Here is a 27,397-nt window from a genome sequence, read left to right on the forward strand (position 1 = left end):
AATATGCATGCAGTTATGACTGGACTCGTAGAAAACACAGCCATTTAGCTTGAATATTTGATACTGTCATGCGGTAGCTTCTTTTCTTTAGTATTAACAATATTATTATTATTAATCAATATTATTTATCCACGGTGACAACGTCGAGTTTCAATTTTTCATTTGTTTAAAATGTAAGTACCTGTTCTTTATGTTTTAAATTAAATTATGGCTTTTCTTACCTATCTATTTACTTGATAAGTGTTTTCGGCAACAGACCTATGTTTTTGGATTTTTGGAAATATGTCAATTGAGAAAAATATCCCAGTTCACCAAATGTAGCAAATATATTTATTCCTGTTTCAGAACTACATACCTGTGTGAATTGGCATTTTCATACTTAAAGTTAATGAAAACTAAACATTCTGTCCTGACTGATTCCCATACTGAAGAATCATTATTATTATCTTTGTCAGGATATACACCTAATTATGTTTCCTTGGTAAGAGACGTGCAAACTCAGTCCTCCCATTAATGTAATGTAATAAAATAAATTCTAATAGCTAATTTGAATTAATAAATATTGTTAATAATTACTCGTGTTGTTTTAATTCCCCTGGACGTAAGTTTTTTGGCCCGTTAAATAATTACATTGTTTTTTACATAGGTAGATATACAGGGTGTTTCAGTACAAAGAGCACTCTCGCAAGCTATTGATAGATTAGCAAAAAATAAGTCTAAAAATCTTATATCATTCTTCCATGATAAATTTTCCTCGTCCAAAAAAAACTGCGAAAGTAAAATCTTATAATCAAATTATCAGCCGTACTGTGCAGTTTTATAACAACTTTTTCAAGTTTACGAACAAATAGTACCACAATTTATACATTGTAATTGATAAAAAAAATTAAATTATATTTTAAGTTAATAAAAATCTATCTTGAAAGTGTCGAAAAATCAATTTTTTTTAGGTGCTGCCTTTATGGAATGAACTCATAACTGCAAATATCAAAAGTTGGGTCTGGAAATTTATTTTCTTTATGAGCCTATATCTTGAAAACTTAATAAGTGATCTAAAAAATAAAAAATAGTTTTGAACATATATTTTCCTTATACCCATAGCTTGTGGGAGTGCACCTCGTACTGAAGCACAGTGTATAAACATAGTATGTATTGCACACCCCCCTCGCCACTTAGACTATGCCTACGACAACAAGTCGATTGCGACACATTTTTAAGATAAAAAGTAGATCTTATGTACACAAAAGTTGGCCACCCCTGCTATATAGAGAAATTGGAACTTATACTAATTCAAACATGGCCTACAGACGTAAGCCAGATGCATTTTGGCATGCTAAGGAATGAGAAAGATTGGGTTGACATAGAAAGAGCACCAGGAGTGTATAAAATTTCGCTCAAGGATAGCAGATTCAAGAAGATTGCTCAAACAACATCTCTGTGAGCATAAAACTGACATTTGAAAGAAGAAAAACACTACCGCCATACATGCTAGCCCCGAATTCCAACAAGCGACCGTGATTCAGCAAACTCATCATATACACCAGCTTAGAAATTTGGAGACATTGGAAATTTTTAAAGCAGAGTGCTACGACCTTTCAATCAATTTTAAAGACAAAAAGCAACTCTCAAGGGTGTGGCAAGCTATGTATGACCCGATGTTATAACAACCGATGCAGGCACGCATTGTTAGAAATTTAAATTTTTAAAAAGAAATTCGAATACAAATTAGAACACATCAGAAATGAAATAGAACAATAATCGCACCAGAAAAAGTTTCTGTAGAATTCCACCTGAAGAAGGTCCTATGGTGGGCCGAAAACGTTTGTGATACATTAAAATTTACTAAAAAGCATTAGAAGGTCAGTGGATATATATTTATAAATTACAGTATACAAATATACAAATGGTATACAAACCAACATAAAGATTAGTTTTTCTTACAACTTTTAATGTGAGACATTTATTATTTAGACATGCAATATTTTAATACAAGATGCTAGCCATAAAGTTCCTGAAATTCATCAATAAATAAAATTACATCATATATGGATCTTATGTTAGTCACCACTGTCACCTTAGTTTCCTTCAGAGCAGATACACACTGATTCCATTACTTCTGCCTTATGGATGCAAATGGAATACATACTAGAAGTCTGTTTTTAGTGTGTGTGTTTAGCATCGTCTGTGATTCAGCTTCAGTCTCTTTTATTGCATCAAATCTTTTGTTTAACTTGATTTTCATTTTGGGGAAGAGAAAAAAGTTGCACACAAGGTTAAGTTGCATGAATATGGTTGAGGAATGTAAAAGTTCTTGTATGATCAGCAGTGTGCAACATAAAGCAAATAAATAATGGAAAGGCAATCACCAAAATAAAATGCATTTACAATATATGAATAAAATGTTATCTAGCAGTGTTTGGTTGTAATCGTTTGCATATCGCACCCCAGCAAGAAAAGTGACACAACTCAAAAAATGGCAATTTTGAGATTGTCATTGAAAAATATGTACGAAGTGCCCCAACGTTCACAACAAGCATCATATCTCTATCTTGCAAAATAACAAAGTTATTAGAAAAGCAAGAAAAGTGACATAACTCAAAGACCTCATATATATTTAACTGATAACACCTCGGCAAGAGCACCTCACATTCGACAAGAGCAGAGCTACAGATCCATAATTACTATACTATAGAAAATAATAGAATTTACTGCCATAAATACTTACCTGAAATTTAAAAGCAGCTTATAGTATGAGTTTTATAGTATTCTTTAAGTAGATTTTTCTCAAATACTGCATTTTTGAGTTGTGTTACCTTTCTTGCCTGGGTGTGATATGTCATAAAAACAGCCAGGAAAGTAAAATCACAGGGAGTAACATAAGGTGACCTGGGTGGCCAATTGCAAAATGTCAGGTTATTGGTATTAGCATGGCCAATTCAGCAGTGAAGCAGATGTTTATTTAAGAAGTGGATGTGCCATCTTGTTGGAACAGGTAGTCATTAGTCCTCTTCTAATTGTAAGATTAAAAACTGCTGCAGCATGCCAAGATAGGTTATCCCAGTCATGGTGCATTCAGCAAAGAAAAATAGCCATAGATTTTCTTTTGTGATATAGCACAAAAGATATTGATGTTCAGAGAATCCCAGATGTGCTCAATGGTGTCACAAGGATTCTCTGTACCTCTATATTTGCATATTATGGCAACTGACCTACCCACTTAAATGGAATGTAGTTTTCAACAAAAACTATGCAACCTCCATAATCCTCACACCTCAACACAAAAACCTTTAAAAATGCAGGCTTTTATTCACTTTTCTAATGTTTTTGGCCAGTTTGAATGGCCTTCCTCGGGAACAGAAAAATTGAATTATTCTGATTTCTATAATGACATTTGTTTTGAAACTTTTTAAACTTTGAATTTTCTTAGATGTCTAGTGCACAGGCTCATAGATAAAGAATTACAATCTATTAATTATTATACCTTTGTGTCCTCTATCGTAATTTAAAATTTATCTTGTATACTAGTACTTTTTTTATCAATTAACAGGACTTCTTATACTGGAATTATGGTTGATGTAGATCACGAGTATATTTGGAATTGTAAAGACGTTTGGAAATATAGAATCTAAAGTGTCTTTTGAATGCCTGCTGAGGAGGGACGAACAAGACCGAAACACAAGTTTACAGTGTGTGTTCAGGTGAACTAAATAAAAAATATTATTTCTGAACTGTAAGACTAAATAACTGCATCCATTATTCCAGTATAATAAGTCTTGTTAATTGATAAAAAAGTACGTACTAGTATACAAGATAAGATGTTTTTTGCATTTGTACTAAGCGTTCAATTTTTACAGTCGTTTTAACCGTTTGTTTTTTATTTTGTTTTGTTTTTCTTTTTCTTGAGAAAGGTCATTTAACATGACCAAAAACGTTTGGAAGTAATAAAATTGGGCTGCATGTTCACAAGATGTCTTACTAAGTTGTTTAGTATAAGAGATAAATTTTAAATTACAATCTATATTGGTTACTTGTACCAATATACACACAAACTATACATACATGTAATAAATGAATAAATAAGTAAATAAATAAATACAAAAATACATTAACACAACTGCTATACTGTTGAATTCCTTTTAAAAATTATCTTTTTGATTGTTGCTGTTCCTATTTCTTTGTAAATATTGCTTAGAAAGTGTCATGTATTCCATTACAGTGTATTCTTTTATTCTTTCCCACTCATTACCGTCATTATCATCTATTCTTCTTTTGTTAATAATGGCCTTTATCGTATTCTGGCTGTACCACATTGCCTAGCTAGTTCTTTGATGAGATTTAATTCTTTAATTCTGTCTTGTAGTTTGCTGTAGTGTGTGTACTCTTTATAAGTGTCCAGAATCTGCTATTTTATACCTTGCCGGGTCAGTTCAGTTCAGTTATTTAATTAAAAAGATACCATAGGTACATAACCGGTGCCGTTAATACATAACCGGATAAAACACATCAGAGATACAATGAATATATGATTTACAAGTAGGAAAAATTGTTTAACCAGAATAAAGTAACATCTAGGTAATAACAAAATAATAAATAATAATAACACAATAATAACTACTAATCTATACAAGCATGACATCAACTACAAGTAGAAATATAATTCGAACTCACTTTTGCCTGTGACCAGTGTGAAATAAATAAATTCAAGTCAACAACGAACGTTTTCTGGACGCCTTCCGTGTCCTTCCTCAGGTTAACTGCTGGATTCTATTATTTTTAAAAAACTGCGTTCCGATCTTTTAAGAACAAATTCAAATGAAGATAGTTCGAAAGCGCTATGACCATCGCGCATGCGCTATATCTGTCGTGCTCCTTGTCGTACTGTATCATATTCTTTTTAATCTTTGTATTCTTTTTTATGTTTGGGTCACATGACTTCATGTGTTATCGGACCCAAATAAATCTTTATGCATCCTCTTGTAATAAAGTTTGCCAAGCAAGCGAAAGAGTTATCTCGTTGCGTGAATTAATGCATGTTGTTTTAGTTTGCGCTTTATGTATCTCTATCGGTTCCAGCCATTTGAGGTGTTAGTTTTTAGCGTTGCCCCCGCGAAGTCCACATTAATGCCCGGTTCATGAAGCGGTACACTAAGATACAACAGAGCTACCACGTCGCTTGCAGTGTACGCTTCTGAACCGGGCATTAATGTGGACTTCGCGGGGGCCACGCTAATAACTAAAACGACTCGGATGGAACACCTCAAATGGCTGGAAGCGATAGAGATACATAAAGCGCAAACTAAAACAACATGCATTAATTCACGCGACGAGATAACTCTTTCGCTTGCTTGGCAAACTTTATTACAAGAGGATGCATAAAGATTTATTTGGGTCCGATAACACATGAAATCATGTGACCCAAAGATAAAAAAGAATACAAAGATTAAAAAGAATATGATACAGTACGACAAGGAGCACGACAGATATAGCGCATGCGCGATGGTCATCGCGCTTTCGAACTATCTTCATTTGAATTTGTTCTTAAAAGATCGGAACGCAGTTTTTTAAAAATAATAGAATCCAGCAGTTAACCTGAAGAAGGACACGGAAGGCGTCCAGAAAACGTTCGTTGAATTGAAGTTATTTATTTCACACCGGTCAATAGGCACAAGTGAGTTCGATTTATATTTTATACACCCCGGTGTGTAGGATGATGATATGTTAATCAGTGATGCCGACTAACGATTACCGGAAGATAGTAGTAGGCCTAACTAAGGCAAGAGAAAGGCTGGATTTCCTGAACACATGCAAGAGAAACGGAGTGTTCCCAATGACAATATTTCGCATCCACCTACCGCCAGGCAATGAGAGCATAAAGAAGAAAGTCAGATGGATGTGTTTGAACAGGGCCATAAAGACGACCAAAAAATTAGTATTTTCCAGTCTAGCGAAACTAATACAGATTGAAAACATATTATTCCAACAGGACCCCCGCGTTTTGGAAATGGAAAATAATAGAATCATAAACATGGCCAATAGACTTCGAATGAATCTAAGAAAGCGGTACAGCAAGAAACTGAATTGGATTTTAAGGTTCCAAATCCCTAAAGACCAAAGACAACATCAATGCCCGTACGTTGTGTGGGATAATTTACAAATCCCTGGATTTGTCAAGGATATTCTCAAGTTTGGGCCAACATTCGCACCGACACGTCCTAATGCAGAAACTTTCACATCCACGATACCGGATTTAGAGCTATTGATAAGAGGCCTCACCGACACGCAGAAAGAATACTACAGATGGGTAGCCACACTCAAAATTAAAAACAACAGGAGTTCCAAGGAACTTCTAGTTCTGAGAGAAAATATCAAACGCACGGTTAGATGGGCACGTCTGAACAAGGTCACGATCACCAGAGCAGACAAAACCAAGAACATAGTAATCATGAAAAGGGAAACATACGAGAAAGGGCTGAAGGAATACATAGACGCAACTCAATGCAATCAGGTTGGAAGTAACTGGGTAGAAAAACTACATTCACGAGTTAAGAGATTGTCGTGCTCGAAATTGGCCAAGAAGCTAGAACTAAAGAACATCACAATGGATACCCCGGACGTACCCAAATTATTTGCGTTCGCGAAAACGCACAAAGAAGGCCAACAGTTTCGTCCGGTTGTAGATAAAACCAAGGCTCCCACCCGTAAGTTGGAAAAAGCGATTCACAACATAATTGTTCCACACATGAGCGGATATCAGTTCACCATCTCTAATCCGGAAGAATTAATCATTCAGTTGAAACAGATCACCTCCCCAGCTTACATAACGGTGCTGGATTTTAAATCGTTGTATCCTTCCATCAAGATACCACCGTGCTTTTGCGCACTTCGAGACTTCCTGTTTACGAAAGTAAATGACACAGCCCTCCACCAGAATGTGTTGGAATTAGCGCACCTCATGTGTTACGGGTCGGTGTTTCAATTTAAAAATGTAACATACACACAATCGCGGGGTGTCCCGATGGGAAGTCCACTGTCAGGGGACTTGTGTGAGTTGGTGGTGAGACAACTCGAATCCAAAACACTCCCGGGATTCACCAACGATATCCTACTATACAGACGTTATATAGATGACGTCATCATCGTATGGAAGACAACACCGAACTTGGCGCAATTCGTAGAAAAGATGAATGATAACACGTATGGTCTGTCAATCGAAGTTGAGCAACATAGTGATACCAATGTGCATTTTTTGGATGTGGATATCAGGATTGACTCGCACAACATCCATACCTCTGTGTATCGCAAACAATGTGCAAGCCCCACATACATCCCGAGTGACTCATGCGACCCGATCCAATATAAAATAGCAGCATTTAGATCATTGGTCAGACGGGCATACACGCACTCTTCCACTCAACAAGCACTTAAGAAAGAATTGAAACATATTGAGAAGATTGCGGATATACACGGCTACCGCAACATTATTCCAAGAATGGCGGAACGCCAAAGAGCACGAATGAGCCAAAACGCACTTGCAGTGGCACAAAGTAACAACCAAAGTACGGAGGTGGAGAGAATACCCATCACATATAACCCGACCTTGAAATCCGTATACGCGTCTATCGCAAGGAGACGTAAGGTCACCGTTGCTTATAGGAGAGGCCCAACCATTTACAGTTTGTTACGTAACGGAAAGGACCCATCGGACCCGAATAGAATGGCAGGCGTATACCGAATCCCGATAAAGGACGAGAGATTTAATAGGGATCTGATCTACATAGGATCAACGAAACGCTCTATGGAAGTCAGGGTTAAAGAACATGAGGCGGATATAAGATACAACAGAGCTACCACGTCACTTGCAGTGTACGCTTCTGAACCGGGCATTAATGTGGACTTCGCGGGGGCAACGCTAATAACTAAAACGACTCGGATGGAACACCTCAAATGGCTGGAAGCGATAGAGATACATAAAGCGCAAACTAAAACAACATGCATTAATTCACGCGACGAGATAACTCTTTCGCTTGCTTGGCAAACTTTATTACAAGAGGATGCATGAAGATTTATTTGGGTCCGATAACACATGAAGTCATGTGACCCAAACATAAAAAAGAATACAAAGATTAAAAAGAATATGATACAGTACGACAAGGAGCACGACAGATATAGCGCATGCGCGATGGTCATAGCGCTTTCGAACTATCTTCATTTGAATTTGTTCTTAAAAGATCGGAACGCAGTTTTTTAAAAATAATAGAATCCAGCAGTTAACCTGAGGAAGGACACGGAAGGCGTCCAGAAAACGTTCGTTGTTGACTTGAATTTATTTATTTCACACCGGTCACAGGCAAAAGTGAGTTCGAATTATATTTTATACACCCCGGTGTGTGGGATGAAGATATGTTAACTACAAGTAGAATGACAATTAACAGATTTAACACAGAGCACAGACAATATACAAAACATAACACAAAAAGAAAAAAAAAAAAATTCTTACGAACTAGAGGCGTTTTTGCCGAGACGGTAAGCTTGCAATAATATTGTCCTGTAAAATTTGCGTCGTCTCATTGCTGCAAATGGACTTTTTTAACGTCAGTTTCATTAGGTCCAGTTACATTTGCAGCTATTCGTGCCTTTCCCTTCAATAATGACGTCAAATTCTGTTATTTCTCTGTCATTCACACTTCTCACTGCTTCTGATGTGCAATATGTCTTCTTTGTGTCATTCCTGATTAATACTTCCATAAGCATTTTTCACATCAGCCACTTCGCTGTTCCAAGCACTCTTAAAGCACTCTTGAAGCAATTGTCTCGAGGCACTCCAAAGGCACTCTTGAAGCACTCTTAAATAACTCTTGAAACACTTCTGCAGCACTCTTGATGCACTCTTGAAGCACTCCTGAGGCACACTTGAAGCACTCCTGAGGCACCATTTGAAGCACACTTTGAAGCACTCTTGAAGCATACTTTAAGCACACTTGAGACGCTCTTGAAGCTTTCTTGCAGCACTCTTGATGCACTCTTGAAGCGCATTTGAAGCTCTCTTGAAGCACACTTGAAGCATTCTTGAAGCACTCGTGAAGCGTACTTAGCTTTATTGACGCACACTTCAAAGCGCACTTGAAGCACCTTGAAGTGCTCTTCGAGCACTCTTGGAGCACTTTTGAAGCACCTTGAAGCTCTCTCAGAGCACTTATGTAGTACTCTTGTAGCAATCCTAAAGTAATCATCGTTTTCGATACATTTTGATCCGTATGCTTTTGCGTATTTTACGGGATGATTGACACAATCTTGAAGCATTCTTGAAACACTCATGAAGTACTCTTGAAGCGTTCTTGAAGCACGCACGAAGCACTTTTGTAGGACTCTTGTAGCTCTCCTAAAGTAATTACCTTTTCCGATGCAATTTGATCCAATTGATACACAGAAGAGAAATAAAATTACCATAACAGTGAAGGTATACATGAAAAACAGAAGTACTTAAATGAGGAGATGATGAGTACACGATGAGCTATAGTTAACGATATCCAGGAACAGAAGTGTTCCTGAAGTAGCATTTGACAATGTCCAAAAATGCGTGATAAGTGTCACTGTGCTTAATAAAGCAGTTTAAATTGTGGGGAGGCCATGTATAGTTGTGAGCCTCACAAATTACTCTGAGCTGAAGGCGTTCCCGCTCGGTCATAGGGCATTGTAAAATATAATGTTCACTTCCATCAATTGTATCACAGATGGAGCAGTTATGATTGCTAGCTAACCTAAACCTTGCCAGATAGGAATGGAACCTTCCATGTCCGGTGAGAAATTGACAGATGTTGCGGCTGGGAACGTACCAGCTACAAGTGAGGAACTCTTTTATATTGGGGATAAAGCTGTGTGTGATGGAGTGAGAGTTGTTAATATCCCATTCCTCTTGCCAGGAATCGACAAGATCTTTCCACAGGATCCCTTTGATTGTATTAATGTTTATTTTATTATATGCAATTGGCAACTCAAGATTAGTGGAAGCATCTTTGGCAAGAGTGTCAGCCCTTTCATTGCCATGTAGGCCCTGATGGGCTCTAGTCCAGTTTAGATAAAAGATACACGAAGAACTGTTGATGATTTCCTGGATCTTACAGGCCAGCGGGTGAAAGTTCTTCGTCTGCAGGATGGCAAGAGCAGAGGCGCTGTCAGTGGTGATACTGATTCTGTTGTGATTATAGTTGTTGTCAGCCCAGAAGGCCGCCATATAAATAGCAAACAACTCCGCCTGGAAGATCGTACAGTCATTCCCAAGTCTGTATTGTCCAGCTGCGGTTTCGGTTCCATTGTTGTAGGCCACATAGCTGCAGCCAACAGAAGCGCCATTCTTCGATCCATCAGTAAAGATGTTGATGTCGGCTTGGTCGGTGGTTTCAAAAATAATTTTATAGTCGGTAGCAGGGTGTCTTGTGTCCCGAAAGTTGACATTTCTTTCCAGGTTGTCGCTGTTAATGATGATATTGCCAGCAGTAATGTCGTTACCCCACTTAATGCGCCAAGACTTATGATGTAAAGTGATGATCTTATCAATTGGGGCCTTCCTTGCAAGGATATGAAGAGAGGCGTTAGAAGTCGTGCTGTATGCCTTCGTAATCTGAATTAGGGCTCTCCTTTGAGCCGATAAAAGCTTGCGCCTGATATGGACTTTGCAGACTGCTTGCCCCCAGGAGCCACAGGCATAGGTGGTAATTGGTATAAAGATTTGATCATAGATAGCATTCATAGCCTCAGTCGCCAGACCCCATCGCTTTTTGGCAATAACGACAAAAGCATTAAGTATTTTCCCTGTGCGGTCATTAATGTATGAGACATGCGAGTTCCATAAAAGTCTATGATCGAAAACGACTCCCAAGTATTTCATAGTTGTTTTGATTTTAATTGTCTGGCCATTCAGTCTAATCGTAGGAACTCTCAGGTAAAGATTTTGATTGCCAGGTTTGTTGAAGACAATACCGGTAGATTTGGCCGCATTAAAAGAGAGTTTGTATTGGGAGCCCCAGTCAAGGATGTTTTGAAGAATTTTGTTTCCATTTACCTCAAGATCTGCTCTGGAACGTCCACCATAGAGGACAATGGCGTCGTCTGCGTAGGCAATGATATTATGTTGACCAAAGTCCTGACGAAGGAAGTTGTCAAAGACGATGGTCCAAAGCAGGGGGCCGCACACAGAACCCTGCGGACAACCACGAACGACGTTCCTATGGACAGTATGTCCACCGCAGTGCAGTTCAGCGGTCCTATTGTGAAGGTAATCAGTGAGCAGCCTATATAGGTTTGCCGGACAGTCCCTTTGGCGAAGACTAAGAAGAACAGAGGGCCACCAGACACTGTCAAATGCCTTAGCAATGTCTAGGCAGATGGCCAGTACATACCTATGGTCCTCCAAAAGATAGTTGGTTTCGGCGATTACTTTTTGAATGGCATCAGGAGCCGAGCGTTGAGGGCGAAAGCCAAATTGGCAATCGTGGAGGTGGGAGTTCCTTTCCAGGTGCCAAAGAAGCCTGTTAGTAATGAGTCTTTCTAGGACTTTGCCCAGAATCGGCAAAAGAGAGATCGGTCGACTCTCAGCAGGGTTGCCCGGTTTAGGGACTGGGACAATAGTGGCATGCTTCCAGGTTTGAGGGAAAAAGCCCTGCCTAAGGCAAGCATTATAAATGTTAGTCAGATTATCAGGGATCAGATACCATAGGTGCTTGGCCAGCTCCGGCGTGATGTTATCATGGCCAGGAGCTTTTTTGTTTGCAAGGTTGGAAAAGGCTCTGTCAATTTCCTGTGGCAGAAAGTCGGGGGTGTCCAGGGTATTAAAATCCATTGTAATTTGTGCCCGGACACTGCGGTGGAAGTCAGTTTCATTGTCCTGAGTATCAGGAAGGCAAAAATGATCAATTTTATTATTGGCAGCCTGAAGAAAGTCTTGCCCCACGGAGGTTGAATGGAGAATTTGCCTTTTTTTGAGCTTCTCAGTGCAGAAGCGGGTAATGAAACCCCAGGGGTTCTTACCAGCGGCAGAGCAGAAGTTGTTCCAGGAGTCAGTCTTAGCCTTTTTAATTTCATTTTTATATTGTCTAAGGTGTTCAAAATATGCGGTCTTGTAGGTGGTACGGAGGGGCTCGGTGTGGCATCTCTGGTATCTTTTTCTGAGGGAGATGTTTTTGCTACGAAGCTGATTAAGCTCAGCTGTCCACCAGGGTACCGGCCTACGGGTGTTGGTGTACTTGGGAATAAAATAATCACAGGCCTCCTTGATTTTTTCAATAGATACCTCAATATGTTTGCATGAGTTGTCAGGGTCGTAATAGTCAAGACCACTAAGGTTGGTTAAAAGAAATGTTTGTAGGCCATTCCAATTAGCGCGTTTGATGTTGTACTTTTGACGTGGCTGCCGAAAGTTATTAGGGTCCGTAATGTTTATGTTAAGGCAGAAAGAAATCATGGCATGATCGTCGATGGAATGCTTAAGAATACCCCAGTCACTAATGTTCGGGTAGCAGCTCAAAGAGCAGGCTGTGACGTCAATCCAGCTATGGCCCTGGCTGGAGACGAAAGTTGGAGGAGACATGGGGTCGTTAATGACTTGTAGATCGTTGCGGGCATAGAATTCCTCCCATAAACGGCCATTGCAGTCCAAGCGGTCACCACCCCAGGTGGGGGAGTGTGCATTAGTATCACCGGCAATGATAAAGTGGGCATTAGGGAAAACGTCAATGCAATCCTGAATGGTTAACAGAAAGTCTTCGGTGATAATGTCTTTTGGACAATAAAAGTTGATAATTATGTATCTGCTCCCACGGATGTATAACTCAGTACAGCAGATATATTGGGTACTGATATTCTGATGGTGCAGTAGGGATAGATCGCTGTTTGGTGTAATAGAAATTGCCCAGGGATAGCTGTTAGTGCCACTTAAAGTAACGCAGGAAGTAGGTAGACATGCAGGTCTGTTTCTAACACAATATGGCTCTTGGCAAAGAATGAGATCAAATTGATTGATGATAGAAGTTAAGATAGAAGTAGAAGCAATGCTTCTACCTATATTGTATTGCAGGAAGCTAATTTTAGTCTTAGGCTGTAATTCCATAGTCAGTTCTATTTATTAGATTGGTTTTGATTCTCGTGTATACCCTACAAGAACTATCTCTGGCATTATGCCCAGCCATGGTGTGTTCATGTCTACAGTTACAACATACCGGAGGTTGGTCTATATTTGTGCATTCGTTATAGGTATGTTGACCAGAGCAGTGGCTACATGTGGGCATTTCTTGGCTGCACATTGCTGTGGAATGGCCATACCGACAACACCGAAAGCATTGGAGCACTGGGCAAACCTTGCCGGGTCGTGAGAGATCTATGGTATTAACAGTGGGTTATAAGTCGCCTTTCTGTACACTTTTGTAGTGATTTTTCCCTTTCTCTACTTCTACTGCTATGTCTAGGAAATGTATACTTTTATCGTTCTCTTGCTCTAGTTCGAGCTGTAGGCCGAACTTGTAGGAATTGACATTTCTGATAAATTGTTGAATGTCTGGTTTTTCTTTCCAGATAATCAAGATGTTGTCAACATAGCGTGCATATAATAAAATGTGTACTGTGTATTTCAGTAAGATTACTTTGCTTAAGTCCTTAGGACTGTAATTTTATGACTGATCCATGAACTTGATGACAACCATTTAAGATGGTGAAAAACATTCATTCACTAAATCTTCCTGCTGGATTGTGAGGGTTTTATAATTTATATTATCTGTAGAAAGTATACAAGATTCATACTTTTAGATATGTTGACTGCAGGGTCGGTACCTCTTTGGCACCCTGTCAGGAATATACCACTGTATCTATGCGGACAGACACAGAAACCGTTACGTTCTCGCGCGAGTGGTCGCATATGTAGTAATTTAGGTTCGGAATGGAGATGGAAGGAGATTTCCGGAAGTGCACTCCACAACATTAGTCATTTAACAAGACCCGTTTATTCAGCTAGGCTATTTACAAGGTTAAAGATTATTTACAAGATATTTTAGAGGTTACAGAATTTCTTATCGCTACCCTATCAAACAGTTTGCGAGAGAGTTTACATGAGAGTCACATGGTGATAAATACCTGGAGTCCAATTAGGTCCTCATGAAAAGCGTCCGTAGAGGTCAGGTTCGGGAAGTAGTAGTCGTTCAGGCTTGAGGTGCGAATCCAAGTAAAGTTCAAGTGTCTATTTAACATGTGATGTCTTTTTCAGGCATTAATCCGGATTTGTACTAAGGATGGCGATGATGGGATGTACTGTACAAGGTTCACGATTGGTGACGAAAAGCGTCGATCGTCATCGTCCCCTTCTTCTTATACAGGGGTCTTCCTTGGGTTTTTCCCATTACATCATTTGGAGTTTTAGTATTTTAGGCACAATTAACAAGTTCCCCTGTTGAGTCAAAGTGACACATCAAATGTGTCACTCTCCACAAGGAACTAAGTTCATGGGAAACAGCTTTAATTACCAGATTAATCAGATAATTTTTCGAATAACTAGAAAAAATGTTATAATAATTTATCAAGAATAATTGTCTTAAAATGTTCCTTAAATCATAAAGGTTTCCTTTAGTAACAAAGGTTCAGTCCTCACAGATATCATTATAAGAAAGATTTATTTTAATCATTTAAAGTAAATTAGAGCAATCTACTTTCATCTAGCATTGGTGCATTTGTAAAGTTGAGCAAGTTAAATAAGCAGGCAAAATAGTGGCTTTCTCTATTATCAGTTGTGTTGATGTATTTTTGTATTTATTTACTTACTTATTTTATGTATGGATTTTTTTACTTAATTATTTTATTTATTTAGTTATTTATTCATGTATTATATGTATATATACTTTGTGTATATTGGTACAAGTAACCAATATAGAATGTAATTCTTTATCTATGAGCCTATGCACTAGACATCTCAGAAAATTCAAAGTTTAAAAAGTTCTAAAACAAATGTTATAGAAATTGGAATCATTCGATTTTTCTGTTCCTAAGGAAAGCCATTCAAACTGGCCGAAAATGTTAGAAAAGTGAATAAAAGTCTGCATTTTTAAAAGTTTTTGTGTGAAGATGTGACTATTAGTTGAGTGTAATTAGAGAATAGTGCCTCCATAATCTTCATCTTTCATGTTCATTTGCATTCCCACACAGAGCTGATGTACAATTTTGTCATTTGGTTGCAAGGCTTGTATCAATTGCAGTTTGTGTAGTTTCATGGACAGCCATTTACAAACTTTTCACGTGGATATGTGGGGCAGCTAAAGCTCACAACTGGTTGGTGCATGAATTTCTTCAGGCTTTGTGTGAAGGCTTCTCTGATTCCATCAACATTTATATCTGATAAATGTGGTGGTCATGTGCTTTTCCTTCTAATCACAGAACTAATCTTTTTGAACTGAGTACCAATGGTAAATGTTCTGATTTAGTGGTTCTTTTCCAAAACACATGCAGAAATGCCATTGTACCATTGTACCATTGTAATTGAAATTCTCTTTGCTAACTCTAACACAGCAAATGCTTTCACCTGGATGCTTGCCATTTTGCATTTTGTGAGAATGTGTGAGCATGCACAAGTACTGATGTAAACTAGGAGGGTTTTCCTATCCATTGATGGTTCTTGTGTTTTTCAACAGTAAATAGGTTCTTTGTATTAACTATGCAAACTTGTTGCATTCATTTAGAATCACCCTGTATTTCTAACACAAAATAATAACTACTAATAGAAAGTTAAAACACTATTTAAAATTTATTTATAGTCAAGAAAACTTTGTTGCAAACTGATTTTTCAAAATTGTAATCTAGGAAATAGGAAATAGTAACAATGAAACTTACTGGTTCTAAAGCAGTAAGTTTCATTGTTACTTATATATTTTAATCAGCATAATTATCTTTTAGGAAATTTCACTCACATCTACTTCAATTTGATGGAGAAGGAGGCTGGCGAATGGAACCATTAGATTCATCAACTAGACTTTCACTCAGAGAAGAGAAAGAGCAGTTAGAGGCCCAATTAACGGGAGTACCGTTAATGGAACGAAGATTACGCGAACTCTGTTCCGTACTGGGAGAAGACTCTGTTGTTTTAATAGATAGACTTTCAAACAGAACTTTATCAAATTCAAAAGATGATGGTTCTGCTGCCAGTGATATATCTGATACAAATGTAGGGAATTTATCTGATTAATTATGAAATATTTTTATTAAAAGTCAAAATAAATTCTGGTATTTAATATATGATAAATTTAAATATAAAATATTTCATTTATATAATACACGATATTATCATTTTAAAAAGTGATTTTAATGAACTTTGTTTACGTTTTGGTACGATTATATAGAGTTTATGTTATATTGAGTTTATTATATGTACTGTACAAAGTAATAAATTATTTAAATGATAAGGTACATAAATAAAAATTTGATGATTGCTAGGAAAGAAAGGTATTTATATATAATTGCAATATACATATGAATATGCAATGTGTAGCTCTATTTTATTGGGCTTTTACTGTAATTTATGTGTAAATTTGTTATATTGATAACAATTTTTAATTAAGGGATAATTAATATAATAATAATTAAATAAAATTTTTAATATATTATGATATAATGTAAAATTTAGTTATGGTATTGTCAGTTTTGACATTAATATTTATGTTCATATTTTAAATTTATTACTTAAAAATTGTAATAATATACTTTTTGTTCTTTTAAAAAGTCAGTTTTTAGAGCTTAGTAGTTTCCTCTTCTGAAAAATGCTGTTTAGAATAAGAATGTAGATTTGATGTGGATTAGCATAATTAAGATGAGGCATGGTTACGTAGACTCTCGTTTACCCAGAACGAGTAGAGAAAAATCCTAGATAGTGAAGTATCGTTAATCTTCCATCTGTATAAATTAGTAATCACTTTAATTGAATAAAATATTATGAGCGCATTTGTGAAGTTGAGCAAGTTAAATGAAAATATTACTCTTTTGCCAGACATTTTAGCCAGTTCATTTCCAATATTTTGATTTATGCAACTTCTGTTTCTGAAATTGGAGTTGCAAATGATGGTAGTACAGTCTTATCCAGAATATTTTTTTCAGATTGGTTCACATGGGTGGTTATTTGTATCATTTCACTTTTAATCCAGAATTTATACATGAATGAATTTAGAAACATCAAAATCATTGGATACCATTTCTTTGTGATGTAAAGTAACTCCTTCCTTTATGAATTTTGTTGGATTTCATTTGAAACATCAGCACTTAAGTATTGGACTGGGTAAAATTATTATTTTATGACCGATTCATGAAAATTTGTTTAACTTCTTTGATCTTTAAGAATGTGCCGAACGTATTTAATGTATCTCGAGCAGTCGTCGTCGGATCTCAAACTCGGCGGCGACCATTTAAGATGGTGAAAAACATTCATTCACTAAACTTTCCTGCTGGATTGTGATGGTTTTATGATTATATTATCTGAAGAAAGTATACAAGATTCATACTTTTAGATATCATTATAAGAAAGATTTATTTTAATCATTTAAAGTAGATTGTCTAATCTACTTTCATCTAGAAGCATGTGTTTTAATAATTACATTCTAATAGCCTGTTTATTTATGAGATGATAATCTCATCAAATGAGCATTGAATAATTGAAGGTGTACTGTATTAGAATAGTTAAAATTTCTAATTACTCTCACAAAAATTATTTCATAAATGAATTATTATGTAACTATGTTTAAATATTATAATAAGTAATATGTAGATATCATAATAATTATAGAGACAAAAAATAATATATATGTAAATTTATAAATGTTTTAATAATATATTATTGTTTTTTTACACTTTATGTAAAGCAAAACCAGATCAAACAGATGTAATCTGTATAATAATTAAATGTAAAATGAAAAAATTTCTTCCTGAAATGCAGACATAATTCATCAAATGTTGAAAATTAATCCATTTCTGAAATTTTATACAGAGTCACTTTATATTACCTAAACAGAAAGAAACTTTTCTAGTAAAAAAAAAAATGTTTAATATGGCATTATCTGTAAGTATTGTATTTATTAAATCAGAACTTAAGTTTTAACATTTATCATTAAAAAATACTCAGTTTTATTGTAACACAGTTGAATCTTTTTAATTTGATTAAAAAGATTCAACTGTGATTAAATGCAAATTACTTACTTTTGAAAGCTACACTACTATTTTGCAAGTTTAGTGTGTAGCAGCGTTTATTCTTTGTAAATATCATATTTTCACTCTCAACTTATGAATAGAATTTGTGTTTTAGGGATATTCAAAATATGTACATTATAAACCAGTAGACCACACGCTACTCTTTACATTTCTTTTTTTTTTTTAACTCTCTCTCTCTCTCTCTCTCTCTGCTGTGGGCATATTTGCACTAGATGCAAATAAAAGTTTATCCCCTTTTGAACCTAGAGACTGATTCAACCTTCCTAATTTTATCCTCAAGTTAAATCAGTATAATAAGTCCTATTAATAGATTATAGTCACAATAGATTAATATTAATAAAATGTTTAAAGGACTAGAAGAATTAATTAATTGAATCAATCAAGTTCAAATTAATCAGATTTGACTGTATTTTGTCCATTTTTATGTAAAATATTTTTTAATGATTGTGGTTTAATAATTTAGTTTTTGAATATGAGATGAATTTTTTTTAAAAATGCATTCACAGTTGTTGTATATATAATAATTTGTCTTTTGTTTTCATTTTGAAAAGTTTAGTTAACAACTATAAATGACTTCTTTTTATATATAAGATATAAATGTTATATTTATATGTTATATATAACATTATATATTTAACATATAAAAAATAACTGTGTAGAATAAACTTTTGGGATAGAATGTATAAACGTTAAACAGTATTAATATCTTTGTATTCTGTAAAAAAATATACAAAATGAAAAAAAATTTTCTTATTCAATAAAGGATGAAAATTTCAAGTTCTTTATTTGTTTAGTATATTTTTTCCATACTGAATTACCAACCAGCAAATTTTGTTTGACAATTTAAACAAAATTACTTGAAGTATTTGCAGTAAAATTGGTGCCCAATAATCCGGCACCTCTTAATTACAAGGAAGTGCACAATTTTCCAACTGCCAGATTCATTTGCCAAATGACTGAGATGACATTGCTTAATTAGCATGCTTTTACTAGGTTGTGTTTATTGCAATTGTAGATTCTACTCTTATATCCAATTTTTAGCTCATTTGCCCTACCATAATTAGAAGTTATACTGATTCTACCCTTGTTTTCACTCTGTGCAAGAAGTTTGTGTACCCCAAGCTTGCTAATCAATGTATAAATAGTATAAATTTTGCACTCAGTGGCTCGTGCAGCCAGTTTGATTATACCTAGAGCAGACATGGGCAAATGCGGCTCTTGCTGAAAGTGTTAATTTCTGCTTTTTATTATTATTTTTACAATTTTATTTCCAAAATTTTGTCAAAATATGTAATTATATATATGTAATATTTAGTAATTTATTTCCAAGTTGGTGTAATAAATTAAATTGACATTTCAAATCTATTTCTTAAAAACAAGTTCTTGACCCGGTTGGGGGACACCCTATCCTTCTCTGCCTCACCATACTATCTGCCATGACAGTACAGAACTGCGGCTCCCATGCATTTTGCAAAACCTACAATTCGGCTCCACTGAACTCTTGCTTGCCCACCTCTGACCTAGAACATGCACAGTGTAGAAGCACCATAATGGTTTAATAACCCTAGCAATGGTGCTTCATGTGTATTGTTTAGGGCACTCTTACTTAAACTCTGGGATGAGAAGATCTCTTATAGCTTAGTACTGTAATAAGTCTAAATTCAGTAATGGTGTATTTAGACTTGTTATATGAAATGAAGTAATGGTGGATTTTATAACTGTTTTTCATATTAATACAAGTAATTTGTTAATGAAGACATAGAAAATATTTTTTGTTGAACTGTAAAGCACTAAATATAATTTCAGTTTACCTGCAATAGCTGGGAAAATGTTTAAAATATGCATTAATTTTACAATATAAATGAACTATTTTGATATGTTTTACTAGATTGTAGAATCGAATCAGCCAAGTAACAAGATTTTAGTCCATTTGGTTTTAATACAATAAAAGTAACCATTTTGACCAGGTCCACAATGGGGACAGCTGTATGGTGAGAGATGGCACCCAACATATTCAGAACAGGCTAGACATGAAAATTCCTGGGGTTGGTTGCCCTGATATGATAGTGGATTCCCTGAAATAGGCTGACATTGCCTAGACCATTTGGCCATCAATTAAAGCTACTTTGTATATCAAAAAATTCTTAAGTGTTTTGAGATAGGTTAGTACTTTACAAAAAACTTCCAAAATATCCTAATGATAAGCCTTATAAAGGACCAGCCAGTTTGCCAAGGCAGTTAAAGGATCTACCTACCAATTCTGAGGATCCAGGATAATTTCCAGGCAGGGAAAGAACACAGGAAGTTTTCACATATGGTCCGTCCTGGATACATTGGGTGTCGTCCTTTGCCACCGAGCCGCTCTATTGCCAGCTTGGCCGAATCCACCATGAGCCTAGTAAAAAACAAAGGTTCTTTTAGTTAGCCACAAGGTAGAATTAGTAAAGAAAAAGGTCTTACAGTCTACAATTAATTATGCGAGGCTCCTAAAATCGAGTCGAAATTACGGGTAATTATAAAGTTCCTTAGTTGGGAAATTTCAGAGGTTAAACCGGAACAAGAACTTGTGTTGGTGATGTTGACCAGACAGGAAGAAAACAACATACGTATTTTAAAACAAATGCAATGTGATGATAAACGACGGAGGGGAATGTCAACTGAGAGAGGTAGCTTTGTCAAGGTGCCTCCGAACAAGTGCGGGGTCTAAACAATGAGAAAAAAGGGGGTTAATGACCAGAAAGAACATTTGTTAAGTAATGTGAGCCCGAAACCGGTAAGGGATAAACAACCACAAGAACATCTGGTAAATCGTTTGAGTCCAAAACGTCAGAGAAAAGGACCGTAATGGAGTAAAATATGGGCGTAGACTTCAAAAGCTCCGTCAACACTCTCGGACCTATCCCGACTCATATTGGTCTCGGTTTTTGCCTAGAGACAAAAGAATGACCAATCAGGGTAAGGGAGTGGGAATACAGGATCAATCAAAACAGTGAGATTCGAGGGAAAATCCTATAAAATCCCCAGTCTCAAGGTCAAGTCGTTGGTTCTCCTCCGGACAAGTGTTGCCTCATAGATCCAGGAGCTTCGTCCACCAGCTGGTCGTGCCCATCCAAGCCTCTCCTGCAGGGCAACAGACACTTTGCCATTCAAGCCCCAGGGCACGCATCTTCGGACAACAGACTGCATCCGACCACCAACAACTGGAGACCATCACCAAGCCGATCTAGATTGCATTGTGTATTGATACTATAAAAGGTAATTTTATGTCAAAAATAAATTGTTTTTGTAAGGCACTTGTCATCTTTGCCTCTGCCGCCGTCACCCACATACGATTCTTCCCTAGGTTTTTCCGACACACAATTAACTTATTGCCCCCGAAAGTCGGCAACTTATATTTACCTTCAAGGTTATCAAATTAAGAAAGCATATAGATCGGCAGTTGGGGAACCGGAGTAAATTACCCAAAATGAGGTAAAAATGAAATTATTGGGGGTAGTAAGGAATTTCTCCAAAACCAAAAGAGTAAAAGTTTTCAATGAAATTATTGTGTTCCAAAATGATAATTTTATTTGGTTTGTCTATTATTTATTATTTTCAGTGTGAAATGATTCAATAAATAGTGTTTAATTCAAATTTGTATCAATTTTCTCCTTTTCAAAACGAGGTTGGTAATGTCGACTTACACAAATATATTTTGTGGTAATGGCTAAAAAAGTTCCCCACCCCCTGGTGTAGATAGTTTTGGTTTGATGCTTTCAGGAGTGATTTCTAAAAATGTAAACAAACTGTCTTTTTTAATCCTTCATAAATTCAAAATTCCGTCTTATTATGAGTTTTAAATTGTAATTTTTTTCCTTGTACTTAATTTTAATGATGAGAAAAAGTAACGTCTCTTACCAAGTATATAAGGTGAATATATCCAGAATACGAGTATTAGAATTACGAGGGATGATCAAAAAGTAAGGTTACAAAGCCTGCAGTGAAAAGTGTACATTTTATTAATATTTCATACAACCAATACAGACAACTGATAGTACTGTACATACATTAGGTTATTTTTTGACATAGTCTCCATTTCGGTTTAGGCACTTGTCACTTCGTGTGATAAGTTTGAAAATTCCCTCCTGATAAAAATCCTGTCCTTGCGTGTTCAGCCAAGTTTCACTTCCTCGTCTGAAGCAAATCGTCGTCCTGCTAGGTTCTCCTTCAAGAGAGGAAACAGGTGAAAGTCGCTTGGAGCGAGGTCCGGGCTGTAGGGAGGGTGGTCGCTGAGGTCGCGCGTTTGTGAGGTTTGGCGATTGGGGTGAGTAGTAGTCTCGACAGCAAGCGGTCAATTACTGTTGTGTGGCGCCGAGACAGGTTTACCGTTAATAACCGTTTAATAATCGTAGAAATTTTCTTACAATTTGCTCTTGTTTGCTGAGGTGGAACCGCACAAAGCGCGAGAATAATTGTCCAAAAAAAGAGTTTGACAAAAGTTCGTGTCTACGTGACTTGTAGGACGGCGAAATATCCGTAGGCCCCAGGGCGTATAGCACGTCTTTCGGCTGCTTCTCTCCAGGCGAACCGACAATCTGGAGATAGCTAGAAGACAGCAATTGATGATGCTTCCTCTGAAAGGGGTCCTTTTTTTAATGTTTTGGGAGCACACACGACCAAGAGAGGAAACTCACGCATCCAAGAATCCCAAAAAATGTCTTTGAAAACGATGGTTTTATAATGTGTTTCCCCCAAGTTGCCTCTCCATTGGTCTCTCATTATCACCTGGTGCCAATTCGAAACCCGATGGAGAGCGCAGGAGAGGTCAACGTCACGACTGAATATGATTCCTCTCTCGTCGCGTGTTCCTCGACTTTATTCCTTTCCATTGTTTTAAATATTTCAAAAAAAAACTTTCATTGTGTAATTTAGATCTTTAATTTCATCCCTTTGCGTTGTAAAGGGAGATTTTAAGATCTTGTTAACATCTCCATTCGGACCTCTCAGTCGACCCCCGTTCGGGTTCTCACACGTCATGAAGGAAGATGAAGCCCTCGGTGAGAAGTCCTGACCGTTTCCTCCTGATTGCTTCTCGCAATCCTCCTGTTATCCTGAATCAGCTCCTCCACGCGAGCTGTGTTGACATCTGTTCATGCCGAGCTGGGTCGCTCACTGCGATCCTCGTCGGTGACATTTTCTCTACCGGCCGCAAACTTCTGACGCCATTCTGCGACATTGCAGTCTCTCTGTAAACTCTACCAGCTGCCAGTGAATTTCAGCCGCGGTTAAATGTTTCTCCCACAGAAATCGAATTTCTTCGCAAGACCAGTTTTCCAAACGAGTTGCCACTTGGGTTTACCTACAACTAGCGCTGTAGGTGGCGGGTGGCTGAAACTATGCACGGTTGCCAACCGCATGTATTGGAATTACCGCACACTTCTCATTTTTTTATAACAAACGAAACTCCAGGAATATCGGCCTTGTAACCTTACTTTTTGATTAACCCTCGTATTATGACGATTATTTTGTCGAGCAAATTTTTAAAACCATTTTCAGATTATTCAAAACTAATGTTTTAAGTAAATTTTATGTATCTTGACCGACAGAGTTTTTAAGAGTTCATAAAGGTCAAAAGTCATGACATTCTTTTTGAATTTATAGAATATTTACAATTTTAATTGCGTTTAAGTATGACATCCTTTTTCGTGACAGTTTTATAAATTAATAAATTAGAATTTTAAGATAAAAAAGTTGTTAATAAATGCGATATGGCGATCGTGTGAGGCTCTAAAGACGACATTTTTTTGACTTGAATTTCGATTCCTGCGAACTGAGATATAAATTATAACTTTCTATGAATGAAATACAGTGGAACCTCGCTTAACGAGAATAATTCGTTCCGGTCTTACTCGTAATGCAAAACACTCGTAAAACGAAACAATTTTTCTCATAGAAATTAATGTAAAATACGATAATGCGTTCCACGCCGAAAAAATTCTTAAATGTTTTATGTATAACGTTTATTCAAAAAGAATTATACAATATACAGTGCTAAAGAGCGTGGATCATTATCATCTTTTCTTCTAGCGCGGAATGAACCATCCTGGAATGAGAATTCGATTTGCAGAAACAAAATAATAATAATAATAAATATCACAGCTATGTTTGATAAACACTCCAAACGATATGCCAAATTCTTGGCTTATATAAAATAAAGGCTATAATTAAATTGTGGCCGCCAGCGCCAGAGATCCCGAACACTCCCTGGCAACATTGCCAACGAGAGTTGGCTGGCAACTTGTAAAAAAGGAGACGCGAAAGTTCGCGGGTTTTTGCCTGGGTGTTGGCCGAGGATGTCGGTGACAGTTCTCACCTTTTTTAATAAAGTTTTTTTGTTACTGTTCGTGTTTGTCTGCTTAGTTCTAAAGATCAGTAGGATCGAATGACAAAGTGGTGACCCGGACGTGATTTGATTAACGAACTACCTGGACTTTCGACTGAATTGGATAGTGAACAACTCTGTGTCTATGAAGGAACATTTTTAACAGGACATGCAGCCGCATAGTTAGGCGCTCGAAATGGCGGAACAGAACGAGTTGGAAATCGGACGTGTACAGGCAAAAATGCCTATTTTTACTAAAACCAACATCAAATTATTTTTTCTGCAGCTAGACGCAGCTTTTGCCATTAATCGGATTACAAGTGAGAACACTAAGTACAACTATTTAATCAATTCCCTGGATGCGGAGATTCTATCTAACGTTAGTGACTTAGTATTTGACCGTCCAGCCGAGGCTCCATTTACTAAACTCAAAGATCGACTCCTCGAAATTTTTCAGAACTCTGCTGCTAGAGGCCAAAATTCTGCTTGAAGATCTGGCGTTAGAGGATCAGAAACCCAGCCTTTGTAAAATGAGGGAGCTTTCAGCGGGCAAGATTACCAAAGAATTTCTTAGAAACTTGTGGCTCCAACGTCTCCCCAAAAATATTCAGACAGTTCTGGCTGTTAGCGGTGATGAACTAGACAAGCTAGCCATCCTTGCTGACAAGGTTGCTGAACTTACAGAACCAACCCAACTGGCCAGCATCAACTTAGAAGCCGAAAATCCCGTAATCAAAAATCTCAAAATGCAGATTTTAGAACTCACAACGAAGGTTGTAGAACTTAATGTATCGCGTACTGCTCGTCCCCGTTATCGTAGTAGAGAGAGAAACCGACATGACCCGAATTCGAGGTATTGCATTAGTTCACGCCGAGGAAGAAGCCTCAATCGTCAGGGATATTGTTACTACCATGATAATTTGGATCAGCTGCTAGGAAATGTCGTTCGCCGTGTTCCTTCGACCGAACCACTGATCAGGGAAACGAGCGCAGCCAGCCGCAGTAACGGCCTGTGGGTCCAGCCTGGCTCCTAAATATAGCCGTCTGTTTGTGTATGACAACAAAACTGGCCTAAATTTCTTAATTGATTCTGGAGCAGATTTATCAATCATTCCCAATCGCACTAAGAATCAGCCTACAAAGGTTGAATTGTATGCTGCCAACGACTCTAAAATCTCGACGTATGGAACAAAGGTGCTAGAACTTGACCTCAACTTAAGACGTTCTTTCAGATGGGAATTTACCATAGCTGATGTGCAGAAGCCTATAATCGGTGCAGACTTTTTGGCCAACTTTGGACTCATTCTCGACATCAGAAACAGATTACTGGTTGACCCCCTGACTTCCCTTACTACACGAGGAAGATATTATACAGGACCACCTACTTCAGTCAAAACTATAATCAGCAATTCCCCAATGCAGGATATCTATAAGGACTTTCCACATCTCACTCGTCCTCGACCGTTTTCAGATAAAGACAGGCACAACACAGTGCATTATATCGAGACGCATGGTCCACCCGTATTTGCCAAACCCCGTAGATTGCATCCGGCTCAGCTGCAAGTAGCAAAGCAAGAATTCCAGCACATGATGGAGTTAGGTATATGCAGACCATCAAAGTCCAACTGGGCTTCTCCCCTCCATATGGTGCCGAAGGGCCGTAACGACTGGAGACCTACTGGAGACTATCGTGCCCTTAATAGGATAACTGTTCCCGATCACTATCCAGTGCCACACATCCACGATTTTGGTCAAAGTCTACACGGAGCCCGAATATTTTCCAAGATCGATTTGGTTAGAGCCTTCCATCATATACCAGTTAACCCAGATGATGTGCCAAAGACAGCCATTACAACGCCATTTGGGCTATTTGAATTCGTTTTCCTCCCTTTTGGTCTCTGCAACGCAGCCCAATCATTCCAACGATTCATGCACGAAGTTCTGAAAGGCTTAAACTTTTGTTTTTCATACCTAGATGACATCCTCATTGCTAGCACTTCATGGGAGGAACATAAGATGCACATGCGGCAAGTGTTTCAACGCCTTGACAAGTACGGTCTGCAAATCAATGCATCCAAGTGTACTTTTGCTGCCCCACATGTATCATTCTTAGGATACATGGTGTCTCCCCACGGCGTTATGCCACTTCCAGAACGTGTATCTGCCATAACTCAACAGAAGCGACCACAGACCCTCAAACAACTGAGAAGGTTCTTAGTCATCTTGAACTTTTATCGTAGGTTCCTACCCCATGCGGCCCATCACCAAGCTCCTTTACACGACCTACTTAAAGGAGCAAAGAAAAACGACCAGCGCGAGATTAAATGGACTGACAATTCGATTCAGGCATTTGAGTCATGTAAGTCACAATTAGCAGATGCCACCTTACTACATCATCCTTCACCAAGTGCTACCCTTGCACTTCACGTCGATGCATCCGATTCTGCTGTGGGCGCTGCCCTTCATCAAGTTACAGCACAAGGTCTCCAGCCACTGGCGTTCTTTTCCCGCAAACTGAGTAACTCTCAGCGTCAGTATTCTGCATACGACCGAGAACTTCTGGCTGTGTATTTGGCTGTGAAACATTTCCGGTTTATGCTGGAAGCACGACAGTTCACCATTTACACAGACCATAAACCATTAACGTTTGCCTTCCAGCAACGACACGATAAGTGTACACCCCGTCAGTTGAGACATCTTGATTTTATAGGACAATTCTCAACAGACATCAGACACATAAAGGGGATCGATAACGTTCCAGCTGATGCTTTTTCCCGTATTGAATCAATTAGTAGCCCATCTATAGATTATAGC

General features: G+C 37.4%; 1 protein-coding gene across 1 annotated transcript in view; it reads left to right on the plus strand.

Annotated features, from left to right (window-relative positions):
* The window catches only part of Abcd1 (ATP binding cassette subfamily D), a 73,837-nt gene extending 55,617 nt beyond the window's left edge, over positions 1–18,220 (plus strand). Inside the window, exon 10 of the mRNA XM_067269220.1 lies at positions 15,925–18,220. Within this exon, the coding sequence (XP_067125321.1) occupies positions 15,925–16,213 (289 nt within the window). The 3' untranslated portion in view covers positions 16,214–18,220. The remainder of the gene's footprint in view (positions 1–15,924) is intronic.
* The last annotated feature ends 9,177 nt before the right edge of the window (positions 18,221–27,397 follow it).

This window comes from Centruroides vittatus, unplaced genomic scaffold (genome assembly GCF_030686945.1).
Source record: "Centruroides vittatus isolate TY-2023 unplaced genomic scaffold, ASM3068694v2 contig_349, whole genome shotgun sequence".
In the NCBI taxonomy this organism is placed as follows: domain Eukaryota; kingdom Metazoa; phylum Arthropoda; class Arachnida; order Scorpiones; family Buthidae; genus Centruroides; species Centruroides vittatus.